General features: G+C 50.0%; 1 protein-coding gene across 2 annotated transcripts in view; it reads left to right on the top strand.

Annotated features, from left to right (window-relative positions):
* Positions 1-21,540, top strand: part of SUPT5H (SPT5 homolog, DSIF elongation factor subunit) — a 34,391-nt gene extending 12,851 nt beyond the window's left edge. For both annotated transcript variants that reach the window (XM_081018609.1, XM_081018608.1), the window contains 20 exons: positions 561-812; positions 2,712-2,801; positions 3,362-3,432; positions 3,662-3,767; positions 4,197-4,290; positions 5,170-5,306; positions 7,012-7,167; positions 7,401-7,547; positions 8,303-8,449; positions 8,638-8,763; positions 11,180-11,264; positions 12,323-12,427; positions 14,653-14,755; positions 15,639-15,766; positions 16,252-16,357; positions 16,481-16,639; positions 17,559-17,727; positions 19,035-19,238; positions 19,937-20,032; positions 21,038-21,540. In XM_081018609.1, the coding sequence (XP_080874735.1) occupies positions 561-812; positions 2,712-2,801; positions 3,362-3,432; positions 3,662-3,767; positions 4,197-4,290; positions 5,170-5,306; positions 7,012-7,167; positions 7,401-7,547; positions 8,303-8,449; positions 8,638-8,763; positions 11,180-11,264; positions 12,323-12,427; positions 14,653-14,755; positions 15,639-15,766; positions 16,252-16,357; positions 16,481-16,639; positions 17,559-17,727; positions 19,035-19,238; positions 19,937-20,032; positions 21,038-21,181 (2,625 nt within the window). In that variant the 3' untranslated portion in view covers positions 21,182-21,540. The remainder of the gene's footprint in view (positions 1-560; positions 813-2,711; positions 2,802-3,361; positions 3,433-3,661; positions 3,768-4,196; positions 4,291-5,169; positions 5,307-7,011; positions 7,168-7,400; positions 7,548-8,302; positions 8,450-8,637; positions 8,764-11,179; positions 11,265-12,322; positions 12,428-14,652; positions 14,756-15,638; positions 15,767-16,251; positions 16,358-16,480; positions 16,640-17,558; positions 17,728-19,034; positions 19,239-19,936; positions 20,033-21,037) is intronic.
* Positions 21,541-22,613: the final 1,073 nt, after the last annotated feature.

Raw genomic sequence — 22,613 nt, 5'->3', positions numbered from 1 at the left:
ATTGGCTACATCTCGCCTTGTGGAGGATAAGGCGTTTGGAGGCAGCAACGCATCTGATTACCAGTTGCTGGGAAGCACAGGAGTGGTCTTGGGCTCGGATCCTGCCCGTGGACTTCTCATTGGAGCATCTGGTTGGCCGCTGTGAAAACAGGAAGCTGGACTAGATGGGCCCTTGGCCTCATCCTGTAAGGCTCTTCTTACGTTTCCTCATTTGCGCCAAGGATCTGGATAAAGAAAAAAGCTGCAGAAGTCCTTCCTCGTCGCTTGAAATACCCCCTTAACTTCCTCCAAGCAGGGAAGGGAGGGAGGACCTGTATATTGCTGGCCAGCCTGATTGCCCAGGGCCAAGTCCAATTTGCCCCAGTGTGCCGGTGACTGTCTTTATAGTTGCCTGGTACAGCAAAGTTCCGGCCTGGCGTGTCCTTTTCCTGCAAAGTGTGGCTGGCCTGGAGCAATATAAACAAGAGATGCGAGAGAGCGACATTGAGAGCTTGGAGACTCTGCACAAGCGATGTCCCAGCCTCTCTTATGCGTAACCCACCCCCATTCTTCCTCCGCAGCCCTTGCAGATCAAATCGGTGGTCGCCCCCGAGCACGTGAAAGGGTACATCTACGTGGAGGCCTACAAACAGACGCACGTCAAGCAGGCCATCGAAGGGGTGGGCAACCTCCGGATGGGCTACTGGAACCAGCAGATGGTGCCCATCAAGGAGATGACGGACGTGCTTAAGGTGGTGAAGGAGGTGACCAACCTGAAGCCCAAGTCGTGGGTGCGCCTCAAGAGGGGCATCTACAAGGACGACATTGCTCAGGTGAGACGAGACCTTGGCTGAGGGTCCGGATTGAGGAATTAACAACAGGCATGATGGGTATTTTCTTTGTACAGTGGTACCTCGGAAGTCGGACAGAATCCATTCCGGAAGTCCGTTCGACTTTTAAAACATTCAGAAACCAAGGCGCTGCTTCCGATAGGCTGCAGGAAGCTTCTGCAGCCAATCGGAAGCTGCGGAAGTTGTGTCAGACGTTCGGGTTCCCAAGAACGTTTGCAAACTGGAACACTCACTTCCAGGTTTGCGGCATTCAAGAGCCAATACGCTTAATTTGCAAGGTGTTTGGGATCCAGGGTGCGACTGTATTTTAATGTGCCGAATGGAGTGAAGGCTTATGGGTTATGGTGTTTTGGGAGAGTGTGTATGAACTCAGCAGGGCTTAGCTTATTTTTCTAGTTGATGTGTGTGTGATGCTTTGCCAAGTTACACAGGCAAAAGAATAGACCAGTCATAACATCACAGAGTGGTTGGGTTGGAATAGGACCCTCAAGAGTCATCTAGTCCACCTCCTGCAACGCAGAATCACAGCCTGCCCTGAAAGCTTTTTTTTAATTTAAGCCCATAAAGTTGTCTTTTGCTTTATTAACTTTCTTTTTAAAAAAATATTTTTATTAACCAATTTTCACATAACAATTTATCAATCCTCTTAATCAATTACATTATTTCCCCCCTTCACCCCCTCAACCCTCCCTCTCCCCCCGCACTAAGGACTTCTCTCAGCTCCCCTCCCTGATTTCTTTACATATATTGTTTTCTGCATGTTATGAAATTGTACATATCCTTACTTTGTCCATCATGTGTTCAGCTAATAAATTTGTGAATGTTTATTCAAAACCTGCCAAAGTCCCAATTCATTTTGTTGTCTTTTTAGATAGCTTGTAAAAAGTTCCCATTCTTCCTTGAAGTCACAGTTGTCCTTTTCACACAGTTTATATGTCAACTTGGCCAGTTCCACATAAGCTCATCAATTTTTCTTGCCACAGTTCTTTTGTTGGGATTTCCTCATTCTTCCATCCTTGTGCTAACAAGACTTTTGCTGCTGTTGTAGCGTACATAAATAAGTTCTTTCCTTTTCTTGGCAGGTCTTGTCCTACAATCCCTAACAAAACTTGAAAGCTTTTGACCTGCTTCCAAAAAAGCAGCAGCTGACATTTCCACTTCTCAGATGCCTTGTGTAGGATCACAGAATTGTAGAGTTGGAAGGGACCCAGGGATAATATCTGGTCTAGACCCCTATAATGCCGGAATCACAACTGAAGTATCCCTGACAGATGGCCATCCCACCTCTCTTTAAAAACATCCAATGAAGGAGAGCCCACCGGCTTCTAAGGGAGTCTGTTCTACTGTTGAACAGCTCTTAACATCAGGAAGTTCTTACTGATGTTTAGTTGGAATCTCCTCATCGCTGTTCATCTCAGCTTGAAAGGTGGCAACAGCCTGAGAGGTCGTAGGCTGGCGTTTGCCAGCCATTTTGCTCTCTATGTTAGCAACTGTTCAGTCGCAGGCATGTCCAAAGTCCGTTTCGGGGGCCTAATCCGGTCCACCGGTCTGTTTAGTTCAGCCCCTGTGGCAGTTTATTTCCCTAGGGTAAAATCCTTTTAAAAAACTCAACAATTCCAAGCCCCCAAAAAGCTCAACAACTTCAATCCTATAAAAAGCTCAACAACTTTGGCTGGCCCCCACGGCCCTTCACTTCATCAAATCTGGCCCTCTTTGAAAAAACGTTTGGACACCAGTGCATGCTACATGGAGAATCCTATGGTCTGGATTGCACAAGTTGGAGGCTAGAGACCCCTGCCTTTGAGCAAGGAGTTTGTGCTTGATCTGTGTTGCTTGCAATCTCAACACCGACCAATGTCTCTTCCCTCCCTTTCCCCTTAGGTGGATTACGTGGAGCCCAGCCAGAATCAGATTTCCCTGAAGATGATTCCCCGCATCGATTTCGACCGCATCAAAGCCCGCATGAGCCTGGTATGTTGGTTCGGCTCATTGCAGGAGCCTCCCTTCACCAGTGCACCTTTTGGGTGCTTCCGCTGGGCCTCTGGTTTTTTGCCTCTGGTTACTCCAGGTTTGGTGGGCTGAGAAAGGGAAGAGGTGCTTCATTTTAACCCTTTGGTGCGTCAAAACAGAAGCAGCCGCCCTTGGGAGCAGGGTCTGCAGAGACCGGAGTTCCGTTGGCTCCAGTGTAATTCAGAGATGCGTTTCCCTAAAACAAGAGCAAAATGACCTTTTCTCCCCTGTAAGCTGCCTTCTCCCTTGGCCAGTTGGATGAGTTGGGATGTTCTGGTCATTAGTGGGCGTGGCCAGAGGTGGGTGTGGCCAGTTCTCTCCTTTAGGGTCGTCTCCTTTATTTATTTATTTTTATTTATGCCTCTGCCTCCATAATTTTGGGATCTTGCCCAGGGGCCAGAGGCAGGTGAGGCCCCTAGCTGGGGATTAGCCACTTGCACCTTTAAATTCTCTCTGAAACCACCGCACTTCCTGGCTTGCTTCTCCCGTCACAAACCCTGCCTCTGCCTCTCCCATTTCAGAAAGACTGGTTTGCCAAACGGAAGAAGTTCAAGCGCCCGCCGCAGCGCCTCTTTGATGCCGAAAAGATCCGGTGAGAGTCCAGAACGGCGGGGGGGTGTGTGTGTCCATATTTGGAGAGGAGGCGGGTGCTGAAGGGCCTGAGAGGGGGAACCCAGGGCAGAAAGACTGTTGGCTGAGTGACGACAGCTGCAGATTCTGTCTTCCTGGGGAACCAACGCAGGCCCAGTTTGTCCATCTCCAGCTGCTCTCTTGCTGCTGGTCACGCTAACTGCTAAGCCTCTCCATCCCTTCCTTTCCAGGTCTTTGGGCGGCGACGTGGCCTCCGATGGGGATTTCCTTATCTTTGAGGGGAACCGCTACAGCAGGAAGGGCTTCCTCTTCAAGAGCTTTGCTATGTCTGCCGTGGTAAGTACTGGGGGGGCCCTGAGCAATAGAGTGGGTGGAAGAGGACTCCTGCGGTATAGACCCTTGTTGTATAAGAGTAAATGGCAGGTGGCTGACGTCCTGCCCTGGAGGCTGACTTGAACCTGGTGAGAAGGCATTGGTCCAGCCAGACCAGGACTGTGTTCTCTAATGGGCACCCGCCGGGGCCTGCTTTGCATCTGCCGGTGCTGATGTGTCCTGGGTAGTCCCTCCCGATGCAATCAATGTCCCTGGGGCATGAGATCTGCAAATCAGCCCTGGCAGAAGCAGGGAGTGGAGAGGGCTTTGAAAAAGTTCAGTATTGGTGTAGATGGTGCTGCCTCTGTCCTTCCCACCCTCTCAGCCTGCTCTGTGTCCTTTCGCTTTCTCTCCCCCTCCAAACCACCCGTGCTGTTTCCTGGGCATCGTCAGATCACAGAAGGAGTGAAGCCCACTCTGTCCGAGCTGGAGAAATTTGAAGACCAACCGGAAGGCATTGACTTGGAGGTGGTGACGGAAAGCACAGGTAATAATAATAATAATAAAATTTTATTTATATCCCGCCCTCCCCAGCCGAAGCCGGGCTCAGAGCGGCTAACAACGATAAAAGTAACACAACATTCTAAAATCAATTCCTTTTAAAATTAATTCAAAATCAAATTGATGGCAACCATTGGGCTAGAGTTCTGTGAGGATTACCAAAGGAGGGGGTCAGGCTGTGCCTTGGCCAAAGGTCAGGTGGAACAGCTCTGTCTTGCAGGCCCTGCGGAAAGATGTCAGGTCCCGCAGGGCCCTGGTCTCTTGTGACAGAGCGTTCCACCAGATCGGGGCCACGGCCGAAAAAGCCCTGGCTCTGGTTGAGGCCAGCCTAACCTCTCTGTGGCCCAGGACCTCCAAGATGTTTTTGTTTGAAGACCGTAAGGTCCTCCGTGCGGCATTCCAGGAGAGGCGGTCCCGTAGGTACGAGGGTCCTAGGCTGTATAGGGCTTTAAAGGTTAAAACCAGCACCTTGAACCTGACCCTGTACTCCACCGGGAGCCAGTGCAACTGGTATAGCACTGGGTGAATGTGATCCCGCGGCAAGGACCCTGTAAGGAGTCTCACTGTGGCATTCTGCACCCGCTGGAGTTTCTGGGTCAGTCTCAAGGGCAGCCCCCCATAGAGTGAGGCTGCTGGCCTTGGCCGCCTCTGGTTCCCGCCTCCTCCGTGACTCCCCAGGCACTCGCTCCTAGCTCACGCGGATCCTCGCCAAGAGGACCCACAGCCTCCAATTGTCCCGGGTCCATTGTGCCTTCCAGGTAGGCCAAGGCCATTGGAACTCGCCGCACGCTGTCCTCTCTCAGGAAGGGGGCTGTGGCAAGTTGCCCAGGTTGCGCCGCCTCACTTGCCTCCTTCCGTCTTTCAGGGAAGGAGCGGGAACACAACTTCCAGCCCGGCGACAACGTGGAGGTGTGTGAGGGGGAGTTGATCAACCTGCAAGGCAAGATCCTGAGCGTGGATGGGAACAAGATCACCATCATGCCAAAGCACGAAGACCTCAAGGTACAGTGGCTCCCTGTCTTCTCCCTTCCTCTCTCTGGCGTCATGGCATCCCGAGTGTGTTATGATGTCAGCCAGTAGTTCCCAAGTGGGCAGTGGGATTACCTAGGGGGCCCCGGGGAGTGTAAATGGCTTTGGAAAGCTTAGATCACTGGATCGAGTTCATCTGTTTCATTGAATTAATTCAATTAGTTTTAATTGGATTTCAAATGGATGTGCAATCAATGGTCACTGTTCTGAATTGTATTGTGTTATTATTTTCCTTATGTGGGTTGTGCCAACCTCTGTTCTGAATAATGCTTTCTGTAGGGCAGGAGGGACTGGGGATTAATTTATGGAGCCATGGGGATAATCATCATCATCATCATCAATTTTATTTATACCTCACCCTCCCCAGCCAGAGCCGGGCTCAGGGTGGCCAACACCAGTAAAATTACAGTAAAATCATAATGGGGGGGGGGGGACAATTTAAAATGCAGCCTCATTTTAAAAGTAGCCCATAGATGAAAACCATAAGGGGAGGGAAAACATAAGGGTCAGACTGAGTCCAAACCAAAGACCAGGTAGAACAGCTCCGTCTTGCAGGCTCTGTGGAAAGATGTCAAGTCCCGCAGGGCCCAGGTCTCTTGTGGCAGAGCGTTCCACCAAGTCGGGGCCAGCACTGAAAAGGCCTTGACCCTAGTTGCGACCAATCTAACCACATTGCAACCTGGGACCTCCGAAATGTTGTCATTTGTGGACCTTAAGGTCCTCTGCAGGGCATACCAGGAGAGGTGGTCCCATAGGTACGTGGGTCCAATGGCCCCCAAAGTCAGGGAACAGCCAATGTAGGCTGTTTGCCAAGCGATATCTATAACCGCAAGCTGAAATGTCACATGGGAGCAAGCCCCCTTTGCTGTGGGGGTGGGGGAGTGCCTGCTTGCGCCAAGGATGAGCACAGACACCTTGAGGCCTGCTGGATCAGGCCTAAGACCCATTTAGTCCAGCATCCTAGATGAGATGCCTGCGTGAATAATAATAATAATAATAATGAATTTTTATTTATACCGCCCCTTCCCGGTTCAAAAACCGGGCTCAGGGTGGCTAACAACAAATTTAAAACACTTTAAAACACTTAATTATAAAAGCAGCATAAAATACAGTGTGAAAACATGAATGACAATACAATTCAAAAATCAATTCGATAATCCCCAGGGCTAGCTGGCTGAATTGGTCCTACTTGGGCCAGCGAGGAGGCCAGGGGAGAATGAGCTGTGGGGTCTCAGAGCGGGTAATCTTCATAAAAGGGGAGGGGGAGGGAAGGAAGGGGAATAAAAGATAGGCTGAATTCAAAATAAAAGCCAGGCGGAATAGCTCTGTTTTACAGGCCTGACGGAAGGAGGTTAAATCCTGAAGGGCTCTAGTCTCATGGGACTGAGCCATCACTGAGAAGGCCCTGGCCCTGGTGGAGGATAGTCTGACTTCCTTAGGGCCCCGGACCTCTAAACTCATGGACCTTAAGGTCCTCTGCGGGGCAGACCAGGAGACACACACTGTTTTTTTTACTGGCTGGCTTTGTTTATTGTGACGGAATATAAGAAGAGCCTGCTAGATCTGCCCAGTGGCCCACCTAGTCCAGCATCCTGGAAAAACCACAAGCAGGATTCAAGCACAAGAGCCCTCGCCCTTCCTGCAATTATTTGTTCTCTCCCTCCTCCTCCCCCACTAGGACATGCTAGAATTCCCGGCCCAGGAGTTGCGCAAATACTTCAAAATGGGGGACCACGTGAAGGTGATTGCCGGCCGCTTTGAGGGCGACACGGGACTGATAGTCCGTGTGGAGGAGAACTTCGTCATCCTTTTCTCCGACCTCACAATGCACGAGGTGAGTGGGGGTGGCAGGCAGAGAAAAACAGCCTCTGTCTCGGCCTTGGTGGTGGTGGGGTGTCTTGAGAGGCTCGCTGGTTTTTGGCGATGTGTATCTTACCACTCACACATCCCCAGCCTCCTGCCTTTGAACCAAGCTCGTAATTATCTCTCCTTTCTGCACCTGTGCTTTGTTATGTAAGTCAAAATGTCAAAAGTGCCTTTTTGAGATTACTCCCTTCCCTCCTGCAGCTCAAAGTCCTCCCCCGAGACCTCCAGCTCTGCTCGGAGACAGCCTCTGGCGTGGATGTTGGCGGCCAGCACGAGTGGGGGGAGCTGGTGCAGCTGGACCCCCAGACAGTGGGGGTCATTGTCCGCCTGGAGCGGGAGACCTTCCAGGTAGGTGGGTGCTGCCTTTGCGGGTTGGTTGGGTTATGGGAGTTGCTGCCTTCCATTCCTTACATCAGAGATTGCACCTCGCGTGGTTTTATTTTACTTTGTTTTCTTTAATGGATCAAATCCAGAACTGACGAATGTTTTTTAAAAAATTTAAAATTATAAAGCAAGAATGTTCACTTGGGATCTCTTAACGGTTAAGGCACAATAAGTCATTTTCAGCTGGTGGCGCTGTGGTCTAAACCACTGAGCCCCTTCGGCTTGCCGATCAGAAGGTCGGCAGTTCGAATCCACACGACGGGGTGAGCTCCTGTTGCTCTGTCCCATCTTCCAATCTACCAGTTGGAAAGCATACCAGTGCAAGTAGATAAATAGGTACCGCTGCGGCGGGAAGGTAAACGGCGTTTCTGTGCGCTCTGGTTTCTGTCACAGTGTCCCAATGTGCCAGAAGCGGTTTAGTCCTGCTGGCCACATGACCGGCAAAGCTGTCTGTGGACAATCGCCAGCTCCCTCGCCCTGAAAGTGAGATGAGCGCCACACCCCATAGTCGCCTTTGACTGGACTTAACCATCCCAGGGGTCCTTTACCTTTTACCTTCAGCTGATCTTGTGTATGCACACGTGTGCGAGGACATAACATATGCCTCGCTCATCATACAGCATTCATCAAAGAATCCCAGGGAGCAGAGGGTGTGTTTTCCCACCTTCCACATCTCCCAACCCTGCAACTCTGATCCTTTTCTCTGCCCCCGCCCCCAGGTCCTCAACATGTATGGCAAAGTGGTGACAGTCAGGCACCAGGCTGTGAACCGGAAGAAGGACAACCGCTTTGCCGTGGCGCTGGACTCTGAGCAGAACAACATCCACGTCAAAGATATCGTGAAAGTCATCGACGGGCCCCACTCGGTGAGGAGCAGGGCAGGCTGGGCCCCGCGGGTGCTGAGCTGCACAGCTGGCGTGCGCAGGGCATCCTGCCCATTGCATCTGACAGCTCTGCCTGCCTGTTGTGCGGAGGCCGTGGCCACCAACACAACCCAGGCTGCGCTTGCTGCCATTGAACTAACGCGCCCCTTGCTGCCTCCCTCTCCTTCCAGGGTCGCGAGGGCGAGATCCGCCACCTCTTCAGAAGCTTCGCTTTCCTGCATTGCAAGAAGCTGGTGGAAAACGGGGGCATGTTTGTGTGCAAGACGCGCCATTTGGTTCTGGCCGGGGGCTCAAAGGTAAGAAGGGAAAGTAGTTCACCTTTCAGGAGGGGCATGTTAATTTTGGTTGCAACCCCTCTGACCAACCAGCAGTTGCTGGCAATAGATTAGGGGCAGGGGGTAGGATTCAAGTATATTGTTGCTTGCATGGAACTGTTGGGTGGGAGGTTCTATTGTGTGAGCAGACCTTGTTCTCCATGCACAAACCCACTTAGCGCTTTGTTTTTTATTTCTTTGGAACCTTACTGTTGTTGTTGATAATATGCACACTGCCATGTGAACACATCTCAGCGTCCTCATTTTTAGAAAGGACATCAGTGGTTCAACATTGCTACTAGCTGCCCTCTGACTAATACCGTATTTTTCGCCCCATAGGATGCATCGCCCTATAGGACGCACCTAGTTTTTTTGGGGGGGGGGGAATAAGGAAAAAAAATTATTTCCCCCCCACAGGCATGGGGCTTGCGCAGGGGAAGCCCGAGCTTCCCCCAACCCCAGAACAACCTGCTATCCACAAGCCTAGGGAGCCGCGCCGGTCTCCCCAGGCTTGCGGAGAGCTGCGCGGAGCCCGGGAGTGCAGGCAGCTCTGTGCAACCCTCCCGAGCCCGGCGCACACCGACCCCTCTCGCTCTCCAGGCTTCAGCGAAAGCCTGCATTCACCCCATAGGACGCACACACATTTCCCCTTCATTTTTGGAGGGGAAAAAGTGCGTCCTATAGGGCGAAAAATGCGGTACATTTGATAACCTTGCGATGTAAAGAAGTTGGTTGGAGGGGTAACCCTAAGGCCCAGTAAAGTTTGCACGAAGCAAATTGTTTTCTCTCCTCGTCATCCACAATGGTCTGTCACGGCTGTCGGATTGAGTAGTCCTTCAGGTTTCACAAGGTCCTAAGCAGAGCCTTTTTAGTCCAGCAACCTGCCTCCCATAGTGGCCAAACAGAAATTGTGATTTTAGGTTTGAACCGTCCTGAGATCTAAGGTTATAGTGTGGTCTAAAAATTTAACAAATAATAAATAATAAGATCCTGCTGCGTCAGGCCATTGGCCCATCTTGTTCAGCATCCTATTATTATTATTGTTCAGCATCCTATTATTATTATTATTGTTGTTGTTGTTGTTGTTGTTGTTGTTTTTATTTATACCCCACCCATCTGGCTGAGTTTCTCCAGCCCCTCTGGGCGGCTTCCAGCCGAATATTAAAAACAATATAGCATCAAACATTAAAAACTTCCCTAAACAGGGCTGCCTTCAGATGTCTTTTAAAAATAGGATAGCTGCTTATTTCCTTGACATCTGATGGGAGGGTGTTCTACAGGGCAGGCGCCACTACCAAGAAGGCCCTCTGCTTGGTTCCCTGTAACCTCACTTCTCGCAGTGAGGGAACCGCCAGAAGGCCCTTGGCTCTTGACCTTGGTGTCCAGCAGAACGATGGGGGTGGAGATGCTCCTTCAGGGATACTGGGCCTTTGAGGCCGTTTAGGGCTTTGGAGGTCAGCACCAACACTTTGAATTCTGCCTGGAAACGTACTGGGAGCCGCATTCTGGATTAGTTGTAATTTCCGGGTCACCTTCAAAGGTAGCCCCACGTAGAGCGCATTGCAGTGGTCCAAGCCGGAGATATCCAGAGCATGCACCACTCTGGCCAGACAGTCCTGTTCTCACAGTGGCTAACCAGCTGCCTCAATGGGGAGCTTGCAAGCAGGACCTGAACACAAAAGCAGCCCTCCCCCCTCCTGCAGCCTCCTGAAACTGGGATTCAAAGTAGAGCAATGGTGTCTAGTAGCCATCACTGCCTCCTGTGGCAGCCATTTCCACTATGCTCTGTTTTAACAAGTGCTTTGTTTTTCCCCATCCTGAATCTTCAAACATCAGCATTGTTAGATGTCCACGAATTCTGGTGTTAGCAGGAGCAAAGGATGGCTCTGGGACCTCCCTCCCCCCCCCCCAACCAAAAGCAAGAGCACCCTCTCTGTTGGCATACAACCAAGGAAACGGGGGCAATTGGCAGGCCCCCAGCTGGCTCCAGCCCACTGGCCAGTGTGCCAGGCGATCTCCAGTCCTTGTTGCAGCATCTGCGACCCACAGCTTCAAAAGCTGGGGCACGCAACTCAGCAGAGATAACGCGCAAACAGAAGTGGCAGGAGAGGTTGTGTAAGCATATCTACAAGCCGTTTATTCAGCGTACATCAGGACAAAAGGAAAACATGTCCGATCCCCTTTGTGTCCAAAGCAAGACAGCTAAAAGCGAAAGCTATACACAAACGGAAGTTCCCAGTCTCATGCCTGTCCCTTAAGGTGGAACGGAATATTCTAACACTCTCCCCCTCCTGCTCCTCACTGACTCCTTTTCCGAGGCATTGTGCCAGATTGCGGGGTGTGCGGTGGGGGCTTACTGATGTTTTCTGAACTTCTCATTTCTCTTATTCCCCCCCAGCCCCGGGATGTCACAAACTTCACCATTGGCGGCTTCCAGCCCATGAGTCCTCGCATCAACAGTCCCATGCATCCCAGCGCCGGAGGTACGTATGCTGGTGTGCCCTGGGAACTGAGTTGCACCTCTTTCCCCCTTCTGCCCCCCCCCCCAGCAAGGAGGTGCACTGCTGCAAATGAACGGCAGCAGGAGATTGGAAGGAACAAGGGAGCCACTGAATAAGCTGCGAGTCTGTTATTCTAGGCACTAAAACAAATACCAAATTCCTCCAAAACTGTGGACACTGACACGCACCTGCTTCTTCACTGCCAGTGCGAAAGGTTGATTGACATCTGTTGCCCTTTAAAAAATGTGTTGTGCAAGGGGAATTATTGGGTTGTCTTCCCTTTTGTTAGGTATTTTCTGTTTTTTTATACAGTGGTACCTTGGTTTACGAACTTAATCCGTTCCGGAAGTCCTTTCTTAAACCAAGGTGTGCTTTCCCATAGCAGTGGGGGACTCAGTTTACACTCAACAGGAAGTGGAACATTTGCTTCCAAGGCAAAGTTCACAAACCAAAACACCTACTTCCGGGTTTGCAGTGTTCTTAACCCAAGTTATTCGTAAACTGAGCTGTTCTTAAACCAAGGTACCACTGTACAGTATTGTAATTTTTACGTTGTGCCCTGAGGTCTGTGGGTGTAGGGTGGTATGCAAATTTAATTGATATATATATACAGTATATATATATATATATATATATATATATATATATATATTATAATAAATTGTCCAGTAGCACCTTAGAGACCAACTAAGTTTGTTCTTGGTATAAACGTTCGTCTGCATGCACACTTCTTCAGATATCTGAAGCTTATACACGAAAGCTTATACCAAGAACAAACTTAGTTGGCCTCTAAGGTGCCATTGGACAATTTTTTTATTTTTTATTTTTTTATATATTTTGACCGCGTCAGACCAACACGGCTACCTACCTTAATTGACGGTGCTGATGAGATTGGTGGGGGAGGTTGTGCACGACTACAGCAGGGGAGGAAGATGCACATTTTGCATCTTCCCAGGCTTGCAACCACTGACGTTTCCGACAAGTTGGGGTCTCTTTGTGTTTCTGTGCTACACCTCCGTGTTCTTCCTCCCACTCTGCAGGGCAGCGTGGCGGCTTTGGAGGAGGCGGGATGAGCCGAGGCCGCGGGCGCAGAGATAACGACCTCATTGGGCAGACCGTGCGGATTTCCCAAGGCCCCTACAAAGGTAAGCTGTCCCCTCGCTCGGTGGCAGGAACACAGTCCAAGTTCTTGCTCTTGTTTCAGGAGAGCAACTGATAGAGGCTTAAAGGATAGCAGGCTGTGGGCTGTTGGTGGTATTACTATAAGATTTCTTGCCCACCTTTCACTATCGGGAGCAGGTTAAAAATACAATATTAAAGTGATTAAAACAGCAGTGTTTCCAGGTTGTCTCCTGTTAGTTCTGCAGCACATTAATTAGGACAGGACTTGGAAAACTGGTTTGGAAAGAACTCCCAGTACTCCTGAAAAGCCATTTTCAGAGGGGGGCCACTAGGGGGCGCATCGGAAGATGGCTGACAATAACATCTCTCCGACCCACACGAGGTAATTTGGAGGCTATGATGGGAGTAATTAGCCTCCCTACCCCTCCCCAGGATGGTGGGGGGGACTGCCCTTGCCTGCTGTGCCCTATACCACCCCCGAATTTGTGGGGATGGGGGCACTAGGCACAAAGCCCTCCTGTGGGATTCCGGCGCTCCTGGACGCCGTCCCTGATCCGCGCCACTAGCTGCAGGAACTTCAAAAGAAACAATTTGGATGAAGCGAATGCACATATTTCAAGGAAGGAGGGGGAGTAAAGACTGCTAACAGAAGAGATCTCTGATAAAACAAGACAAGAATAAAACATGAGAAGATACGCCATGACACGGTATGGCAAATGACTGATGGGGGAGAGGGAAAAAACTTTCCTTTCTTTCCTTATGTGATTAAACAAGAATCCCCTCCCCTCACGAGTCAGAAATGTCGTTTTAAGGACTTAAGCTGTGGATTTAAGGCTGTGTGGAGATAAACTTTCGAACCAAAACATGTTTTAAGAAGAGCGTAGAATGTATAAGAGCTTTGGAATGACTCAGTTAAAAATGCCGTCGCCATATTGGGAAGTTCTGTCGGAGGTCTTGAGTCTGGGAGGAGAAAGAGAGAAATAGAGCTGTTTATATATTGTGGGTGAAACTCCTCAGAGGGACTTAAGAGCGACAGTTTTGCGAGATTAATGATGGAAAGAGCGATGTTATCTATGAAGGCGATGATATATGGAAACCATCTCGATTTGAGGATTGGAAGAACGGAAAAATTCACACAGGATTATTATTGGTGTTTATCGGCTTAAGGAGACTATCAGAAGAGATCATAAAGAAAAAAGAGAAAATATATGAACAAGATGTGATGTGGAAACAGCAAGATAAGACTGGATAGAATTATGAACTCTGTTTGGACTGATTTGGACATTAACGCAGTAGCAGGAAGATGATCAGAATCCCCCTTCGGATCTTGAAATATGGGTCCCCCAACAAAATTTAAAATTCGGCTTTGTAATTCGGAATTTATGTGATGTGATTTAATTTTATTTGATTGGCCGGTTAATAAAAAATATTTTTTTTAAAAAAAGCCATTTTCAGCTGAGTTGAGCGTCATTACCTTCCCTGGAGGCGGTAGCTGCATGAGGTTAAAGGCCCCCCCTCGGTATTCAGCTATTAGACAGATTCATAGAGCATAGGTTCAGGTTGCGCTTGCAGGTTTACTGTAATGGGCGTCTGGTTGGCTGCTGAGAACAGGATGCTGGGGTAGATGGGCCTTTGGTCTGATCCAGCAGCGCTCTTCTTATGTTCTTAACTCGCCCCGCCAGGATTATCACCCCCTGAAGCCCTGGGATTGTAAGTGATCCGCAGTTAAATGAAAATGGGTTTGCAGTGGTAGACCTCCACAGACGAGGGATTCAGTTTCCCAGGCATGTGGTGGAGGAAGCTGGCTTAGTTTGGCAGTGCCCCCTATGTTGGCATGCAGCCAAGGAAACGGGGGCAATTGGCAGGCCCCCAGCTGGCTCCAGCCCACCGGCCGGTGTGCCAGGCGAACTCCAGTCCTTGGTGCAGCATGAATCTGCGACCCGAGCTTCAGAAGCCCGGGCAGGCTACTCAGCAGAGTAAACACTGCGCAAACAGAAGTGGCAGGAGAGGCTGTGTGAGCATATTTACCAGCAGTTTATTCAGCGTACATCAGGACAAAAGGAAACATGTATTGTCTCCTTCGTGTCAAAAGCAAGAGCTATACGCAAACGGAAGTTCCCAGCAAGCTGTGCTGGACTGTAAACAGGCCTGTGACACACAACGGTCATGCCTGTTCCTTAAGGTGGAACGGAATATCCCAATACCCTACGTGTCCCAGGTTAACAAGCTTGGTTCCGATCTCTCACAGGCTACATTGGCATGGTCAAGGATGCCACGGAATCCACCGCCCGCGTGGAGCTACATTCCACCTGCCAGACCATCTCTGTGGACCGACAGCGTCTCACGACCTTGTAAGAGCCGGCAGGGCAGGGTGTTTGGGTTCAGAATTGAATAGAGGGGCAGCGTGGGAAGACACTTTAGACACCTAACTCCTGCAAGCCCTGGTGGGGCAGAGGGGGAGGGACCTATGGGGTCTGCCAGAAGTTGCTGGGCTCAAAGGCCAGTGGTCAGGGATGGGGGAAGTTGTAGTCCAGTGGCAGCAGGGTGCCCACAGGTTCCCTCCCCCTGTTGTACACGCACTGGTAATATGCACTAGATTGGGGTCCCCTACTACCTGGGATTCCCAGAGGCACAGAAGAGCCAACACATTGTGCTCCCTGCATTCAGGGACTGTGGATATGCTGAAAAAGAGAGCAGGGGTTTTATGTTACCCCAATGGAAAGATGATTCCACCAAACTGGTTGACTTCCTTGAACCTCTCACGGACCTTCCCATCAGAGCTGCTGCTAATAATAATAATAATAATAATAATAATAATAATAATATATTATTTATACCCCAGCCACTCTGGTGGCTTCCAACAAAATATTAAAATACAGTAATGCATCAAACGTTAAAAGCTTCCCTAAACAGGGCTGCCTTCAGACTAAGACTGGCCCAGCTTTTGTGCAAATCATCTAAAGCACCAGGGAATTTGGACTAGGTTTGGGAGCCTGCGACCTTCCATGCATTGCTTGACTACAACTCCCAGCATCCCTGGCCGTTCATTGGCTGCAGGGGTGGGGTGGTGTCTAGATGATGGGCTCCCATTGGCCCCAGCCCACATGGAGAATGAATGGATAGCTCCTCCTTATGCCTGGGGAATGCGGGGTCTGTTCTTTTCTAGAAAGTGAAGGATGTGTGTGTCCAGATTCTGTTATTATCTAACGAGCATTTCCCTTTCCCCTCTGGCAGCGGTTCAAAGAAACCAGGTGGCATGACCTCCACTTATGCACGGACACCCATGTACGGTTCTCAGACCCCCATGTACGGGTCAGGGTCCCGCACGCCAATGTATGGGTCACAGACTCCGTCGCATGATGGTGAGTAGAGGATGGGGGGGCCCACTTGGGGGCAGAGGTGGGGAGAACAGTCAGGTCTTACCTGTTGGGTGTGGTTTCCTGTTAGTTAGTGAACCACAGCTCAATAAAGTTACTGAGAGCCAGTGTGGTGTAGTGGTTAAGAGCGGCGGACTCGTAATCTGGTGAACCGGGTTCGCTTCCCCGCTCCTCCACATGCAGCTGCTGGGTGACCTTGGGCTAGTCACACTTCTCTGAAGTCTCTCTGCCCCACTCACCTCACAAAGTGTTTGTTGTGGAGGAGGAAGGGAAAGGAGATTGTGAGCAGCTTTGAGACTCCTTCGGGTAGTGATAAATCACTATCAAATCCTTGCTAATTTTAAGGAGCGGAATAAATTAAGCAAGAGAAAGGAGATTTCCAGGATAGCACTGGTATACATGTAAAAGATGCTGCCTTTTTCACCCTCTGGTCTTGGGTGTTAATATCATGACATGCGTCCATCTTTCAGGAAACCGGACTCCTCACTACGGCTCTCAAACCCCCTTGCACGACGGCAGCCGGACCCCCGCGCAGAGTGGAGCTTGGGACCCCAACAACCCCAACACTCCCTCCAGGTTGGTGTTCCTCATCGGAGGAGGAGGGCAGTTTCAGGGCAAGGGGGTGGGTGGAGAGGCGAGAATCCGTTTGGGCCCAGCTGACCGCTTTTGCGTCCTCCCCCCCCCTTTCCTTTTCTGTAGGGCGGATGAAGAGTTTGACTATGGTTTTGACGACGAGCCCACCCCTTCTCCACAAGGCTACGGCGGAACCCCCAACCCACAGACTCCTGGCTATCCCGACCCTTCTTCCCCGCAGGTTAACCCACCGTATAACCCTCAGACGCCTGGGACCCCAGCTATGTAAGTGCGCTGGAGTTGGAAGGGAGGGTTTGTTGCTTCTTCCAGGATTTGTATTTCCTCCTCCCTTCTCCCCCTGGACTTCATAGAGCTCTCTTGATCTCTGCGAATGGAGAAAGCAAAACAAAAAGGATTTTATTTGCCTAAGATGTGGGTGAATTTCTTAGTGTTTTGCAGTCCTCTTCTGTGTAGTAAACTGATGTTCTCCCAAACAATTCAGGATGATGATGGTGATAATGATGATAATAATAATAATAATAATAATAATAATAATAATAATAATATTTTATTTATACCCCACCGGGTATAAGGGCAGCTAACAACAAATTTAAAACAATTATAAAAGCTGCATAAAATACAGTATAAAAACATGAATAACAATATTCAAAAATCAATTTAGGGAAAATAAGCATTAGATAATCCCCAGGGCTAGCTGGCTGAATTGGTCCTACTTGGGCCAGCAAGGAGGCCAGGGGAGAATTAGCAGTGTGGTCTCAGAGCGGGTGATCTTCATAAAAGGGGAGGGAAGAAAAGGGAAATAAAAGATCAGGCTGAATTCAAATTAAAGGCCAGGTGGAATAGCTCTGTCTTACAGGCCCGACGGAAGGAGGTTAAATCCTGCAGGGCCCTGGTCTCATGGGACAGAGCATTCCACCAGGTCAGATGGTGGAGGATAATCTGACTTCCTTAGGGCCTGGGACCTCTAAACGTTGGTTGTTCATGGACCTTAAGGTCCTCTGTGGGGCAGACCAGGAGAGGCGGTCCCATAGATAACGAGGGCCCTAAGCCACAAAGGGCTTTAAAGGTCAAGACCAGGATGCCATTTCTCTGAGTGTAATACCCCAGGGCAGTGAAGACTTGACTGTGTTTCCCTCCCTCCCTTCCTCCCTGTTCCTGACCAAAGCCCTCTCTCTCTTGGCAGGTATAACACAGACCAGTTTTCTCCCTACGCCGTTCCATCCCCGCAGGGCTCCTACCAGCCGAGTCCAAGCCCACAGAGTTTCCATCAAGTGGCACCTAGCCCAGTCGGCTACCAAAACACCCACTCTCCGGCCAGCTACCACCCAACACCATCTCCCATGGCTTACCAGGTACTGTTGAGATTGGGTAGGGTTTGGGTCTCCTTAATACACACAACCAAAAGCATGGCTTTGAGGCTGCTGCCCTGGAATGCAGCTAAAGGCTTGCGGACTGATTCTCCCTCTCCCACAAAGAACGTGTACGCTTGTATCATAGAAGATTTGGGCCTGCAAACTTTTAAATCAACTGCAGAAATGCAAAGAGCTTAAGATCTTGCCATGTGCACAGTTACATGCACTATAGCTCATGCAACATATAAATCAACCTGTGCCTCTGTGTCTAAACACAGAAGCAGACAGTCAGTATTACTGTTTATTACATTTTACATTTGTATACTGCCCTATATCACTTAGAGTATGCAGGTCTTTTTTAAGTAGCCCTAAAGAAGGTGAGGGACACGGGTGGCACTGTGGGTTAAACCACAGAGCCTAGGGCTTGCCGATCAGAAGGTCGGCGGTTCGAATCCCCGTGACGGGGTGAGCTCCCATTGCTCAGTCCCTGCTCCTGCCAACCTAGCAGTTCGAAAGCACGTCAAAGTGCAAGTAGATAAATAGGTACCGCTCTGGCAGGAAAATGAACGGCGTTTACGTGCGCTTCTCTGGTTTCACCAGAAGCGGCTTAGTCATGCTGGCCACATGACCCGGAAAAAAACTGTCTGTGGACAAAAGCCGGCTTTCACGGCCAGTAAAGCGAGATGAGCCCCGCAACCCCAGAGTTGGTCGCAAGTGGACCTAATGGTCAGGGATCCCTTTACCTTTACCTTAAAGAAGGGGGTGTAACTACCCCAATTCCCATATATTATTGGGAGCCAAGGAACATGTTACAGCAGCATAATCCTATAGATGTCTAATTAGCAGAAAGGGTAAGGGTACCCCTGACCATTAAGTCCAGTCGCTGACGACTCTGGGGTTGTGGCGCTCATCTTACTCTATAGGCCTAGGGAGCCGGCGTTTGTCCACAGACAGCTTCCGGGTCGTGTGGCCAGTATGACTAAGCCGCTTCTCGCGAACCAGAGCAGCGCACAGAAACGCCGTTCACCTTCCCGCTGGAGCGGTAACCTATTGATCTACTTGCACTTTGACATGCTTTCGAACTGCTAGGTTGGCAGGAGCAGGGACCGAGCAACGGGAGCTCACCCCGTCGTGGGGATTCGAACTGCCGACCTTCTGATCTGCAAGACCTAGGCTCTGTGGTTTAGACCACAGTGCCACCCGCGTCCCACATAATTAGCAGTGCATTCTGTTAAATCCACAGAGATGCGTTTCGCTTTGACGTCAACCGAACCCTGATAACTCGTTGACTTTCTGTATGTCTCCAGGCTAGTCCCAGCCCTAGCCCAGTGGGCTACAGCCCTATGACCCCAGGGGTTCCCTCTCCAGGAGCTTACAACCCCCACACACCAGGTTCCGGGATCGAGCAGAGCTCCAGCGACTGGGTCACCACCGACATCCAGGTCAAAGTACGTGACACCTACTTGGACAGCCAGGTCGTGGGGCAGACCGGAGTCATCCGCAGCGTGACCGTAAGTGGATGGATGGATATAGCTGTTTGCATGGGTTGGTCAGGAGACGGAGGGGAACAGGGGTGGGGGGGGGAGATTAAAAGAGTTGGGCAGGGTTCAGTAGCATAGCTTCCCATTGGTCAAACCCAATAGGAGCAGAGCAGGGCATTTTTGTCCTGCAAAGTGTCTGGCTAAGGCCTGGACTCAAGAAAAAGGAGCCATTCTGCCCTGGTCTGGGCTTGTTCACCAGTGGCCCATGTGTCTAATGAAACGCCTTGACAGCTGTTTTGGGTGAGGCGTGAGAAACAGCCAGGGATTTGTTTAGGTGCTCATCATACTCCAGAGGAATCTCTGTGTATTTCTCTCGCCCCTACTCCTTCCCCTGCCCCAGTTCTGAGCGCCCCTTACTCTCAAATAAAGGGCATTATAAGGAATGAAGGATCCCACTGGAGCCCTACCCATTAAAAACAAAAACCGTTAATGTCTGCAGTCTTTGAGGCCATTTAGGGTTTTAAAGGTCAGCACCAACACTTTGAATTGTGCTCGGAAGCGTACTGGGAGCCAATGCAGATCTTTCAGGACTCTCAGCGGCCGCTCCCAGTCACCAGTTTAGCTGCCGCATTCTGGATTAATTACTTGCTTGCCCTGACATCTGCAACCGGCCACCTTGATTCCCTCCCCTCTTGTCTCTGTCCCTCCTTCCTCCTCTGCCCTGACAGGGTGGGATGTGCTCAGTCTACCTTAAGGACAGCGAGAAGGTAGTCAGCATTTCGAGCGAGCACCTGGAGCCTGTGATACCAACCAAGAACAATAAGGTACGTGTAAGATGTTTCTCCTGTCTCAAGTCCTTCTGCTGTGATGATCTCTTTTTTTTAAAAAAAAAGTGCAAAAATATTGTATGGCAGCCTTCCCCCAACCAAGATGTTTTGGGGTACCACTCCCATTAGAGTTTATAGTCCGAAACAGTGGAGGGCAGGGGGAAGCAGGTTGCCACATTGCACTAAGTTACTGTGCTCTCCTGTCCTGAAGAGGGTTGACACAGGAACGCTCTTGCTCAACCCCAACTTTCATTCTCGGTGGTGGTTGATGGTCTCCCCTCCTGATTGGCAGGGGTCGGTTCCAGATCACAGAAGGAAAGTCAATACTAGGAGAGGGTTAAGAAACTGGCAGCAGTGACGGTGGCCAGGGGAGCCCTTTTGTATGAGGCTTTTGAACCCAGTTTGGTGGAGACCGTAAACAACTGCTGCTCATTCCGTTTTAATCACAGTTGTTTTCGGTTAATAATAATACCTTTATTAACCGAGCCTCCCTCCCCACACACAAACACTCAATCTCATTGCACTCTGTGTGCTTGTCGCACAACACACCAACCCTGAAAGTCAGTTGCACTATATTCTGTTCAGCAGCCTAACAGCCCACGGATAGAAACTGTTTTTAGCCTGTTGGTACGGCTGATTCTACTTCTATATCTCCTGCCCGAGGCTAGAAGATTAAATTGGTGCTGGCTGGGGTGTGAATCGTCCCTGAGAATTTTTCTCGCTCTCCTAAGGCATCATTCCCTTGCAATGTCATCTAATGGGCTCAGAGGACAGCCCATGATATCGTGTGCTCTGTTCACCACCCTCTGTAAAGTCTCTCTGTCCGTGGCTGTCAAGCCAACGTACCACACAGTTGTTGTATCTGTTAATTGTCCCTACTATTGGTCCTATCTGTGCACACTTGGGCCAGTGTGGGTTTTTTTTGGGGGGGTGAGGTGTGGGGTGGGGTGGGGTGGCTCCTGCTTTTGGATCAGTGACCCTGAGCTTCTCCCGATCCTGCAGGTCAAGGTCATCCTGGGAGAGGACCGAGAGGCCACCGGCGTCCTGTTGAGCATTGACGGGGAGGATGGCATCGTCCGCATGGACTTGGAAGAACAGCTCAAAATCCTCAACCTGCGCTTCCTTGGCAAGCTGCTGGAGGCCTAGAGAGAGAGGGGAAGAACCATTTTTGTGTGGGTGGCTGCTTTATTTCGTTCTTTTTTTAAGCATATCACCTGAAGACTGGTACAGCATGTCCTTGTACAGTTTTGCTCCAAAGAAAGTTTTATTTTCCGTGTTTTGTTTTGTTTTCTGTTGCTGCTTCTTTCCCCAGCTCAGCAGGTGATTTCCTTTTTTCTGGGGGGTTTGGGGGACAGTCTTGCATATATGCATAAAATGACTTCAGCAGAAGCCTGTGGGTGGAGCACAGCCGTATTCCCTTCTCTCTCTCTCTTTCTCGTAGCACCTTAGGCCCTCTGCTGCCATCCAGTGTGTAGCTTGTTATAATAAAATAGTCTCATCCACCACATACGCCTGTGCTGTGTTCACCTTAGTAGAGAAACCATCGCATTCAAGACTTGACATAAGAGCCATGAGTTTTGTATCATCTTCTTTTAAAGCTATTTCTGCCTTATTTCTGGAGCCAGGTTTCCTAGCGAACAGATTGCAGTTGTCTTCTTCTTGGAGTGTTAAATGCTGTTTACGTTTAATATAGAGCCAGCGTGGTGTAGTGGTTAAGAGCAGTAGACTCGTAATCTGGTGAACCGGGTTGGATTCCCTGCTCCTCCACATGCAGCTGCTGGGTGACCTTGGGCCAGTCACACTTCTCTGAAGTCCCTCAGCCCCACTCACCTCACAGAGTGTTTGTTGTGGGGGAGGAAGGTAAAGGAGAATGTTAGCCGCTTTGAGACTCCTTTGGGTAGTGATAAAGCGGGATATCAGATCCAAACTCTTCTTCTCTACGTTTCATACGAGGGGAGAGACCCTTCTGAGTTCAGAACAGGTGACGTTTCATGTTGCAGTTTGGCTGAGAAGACTGTTTTCCGCCTAAGTTTTCTCAGTGTAATAACCTGCTGGGGGTTTTCTTAGTTGAGTGCTATCAAAATGGTGTCTGCTGGCCATATGCCTTTCTTGTCTTCTGCATTTATTGATCATGGGCTGAGCTACCCACCACAGCAACTCTCTGGCTCCCACCTTCGATGGTGCAGTCAAGGTGTAAAAGACTGTCTATGGTACATTTCACAGGAATGAACAGAACAAGTCTTGGTATATCTCTTGCACAGATTCTACTGTACAGTGGTACCTCAGGTTACATACGCTTCAGGTTACAGACTCCGCTAACCCAGAAATAGTACCTCAGGTTAAGAACTTTGCTTCAGGATGAGAACAGAAATCGTGCTCCAGTGGCACGGCAGCAGCAGGAGGCCCCATTAGCTAAAGTGGTGCTTCAGGTTAAGAACTGACCTCCGGAACGAATTAAGTACTTAACCCGAGGTACCACTGTATTCCCATATCCAGCCTGAGCTGGAAGGGCAAGAGTTCACTGCCGTTTCCCCCCCCGTAGGGCCCCCTCCCCCCGATACACCCCTGGGTAAGAGAT

Source organism: Podarcis pityusensis, assembly GCF_964106645.2.
Source record: "Podarcis pityusensis genome assembly, chromosome: 8".
Classification (NCBI taxonomy): domain Eukaryota; kingdom Metazoa; phylum Chordata; class Lepidosauria; order Squamata; family Lacertidae; genus Podarcis; species Podarcis pityusensis.
The sequence above is the reverse complement of the archived record's forward strand: the minus strand, read 5'-3'. Positions and strand labels throughout refer to the sequence as shown.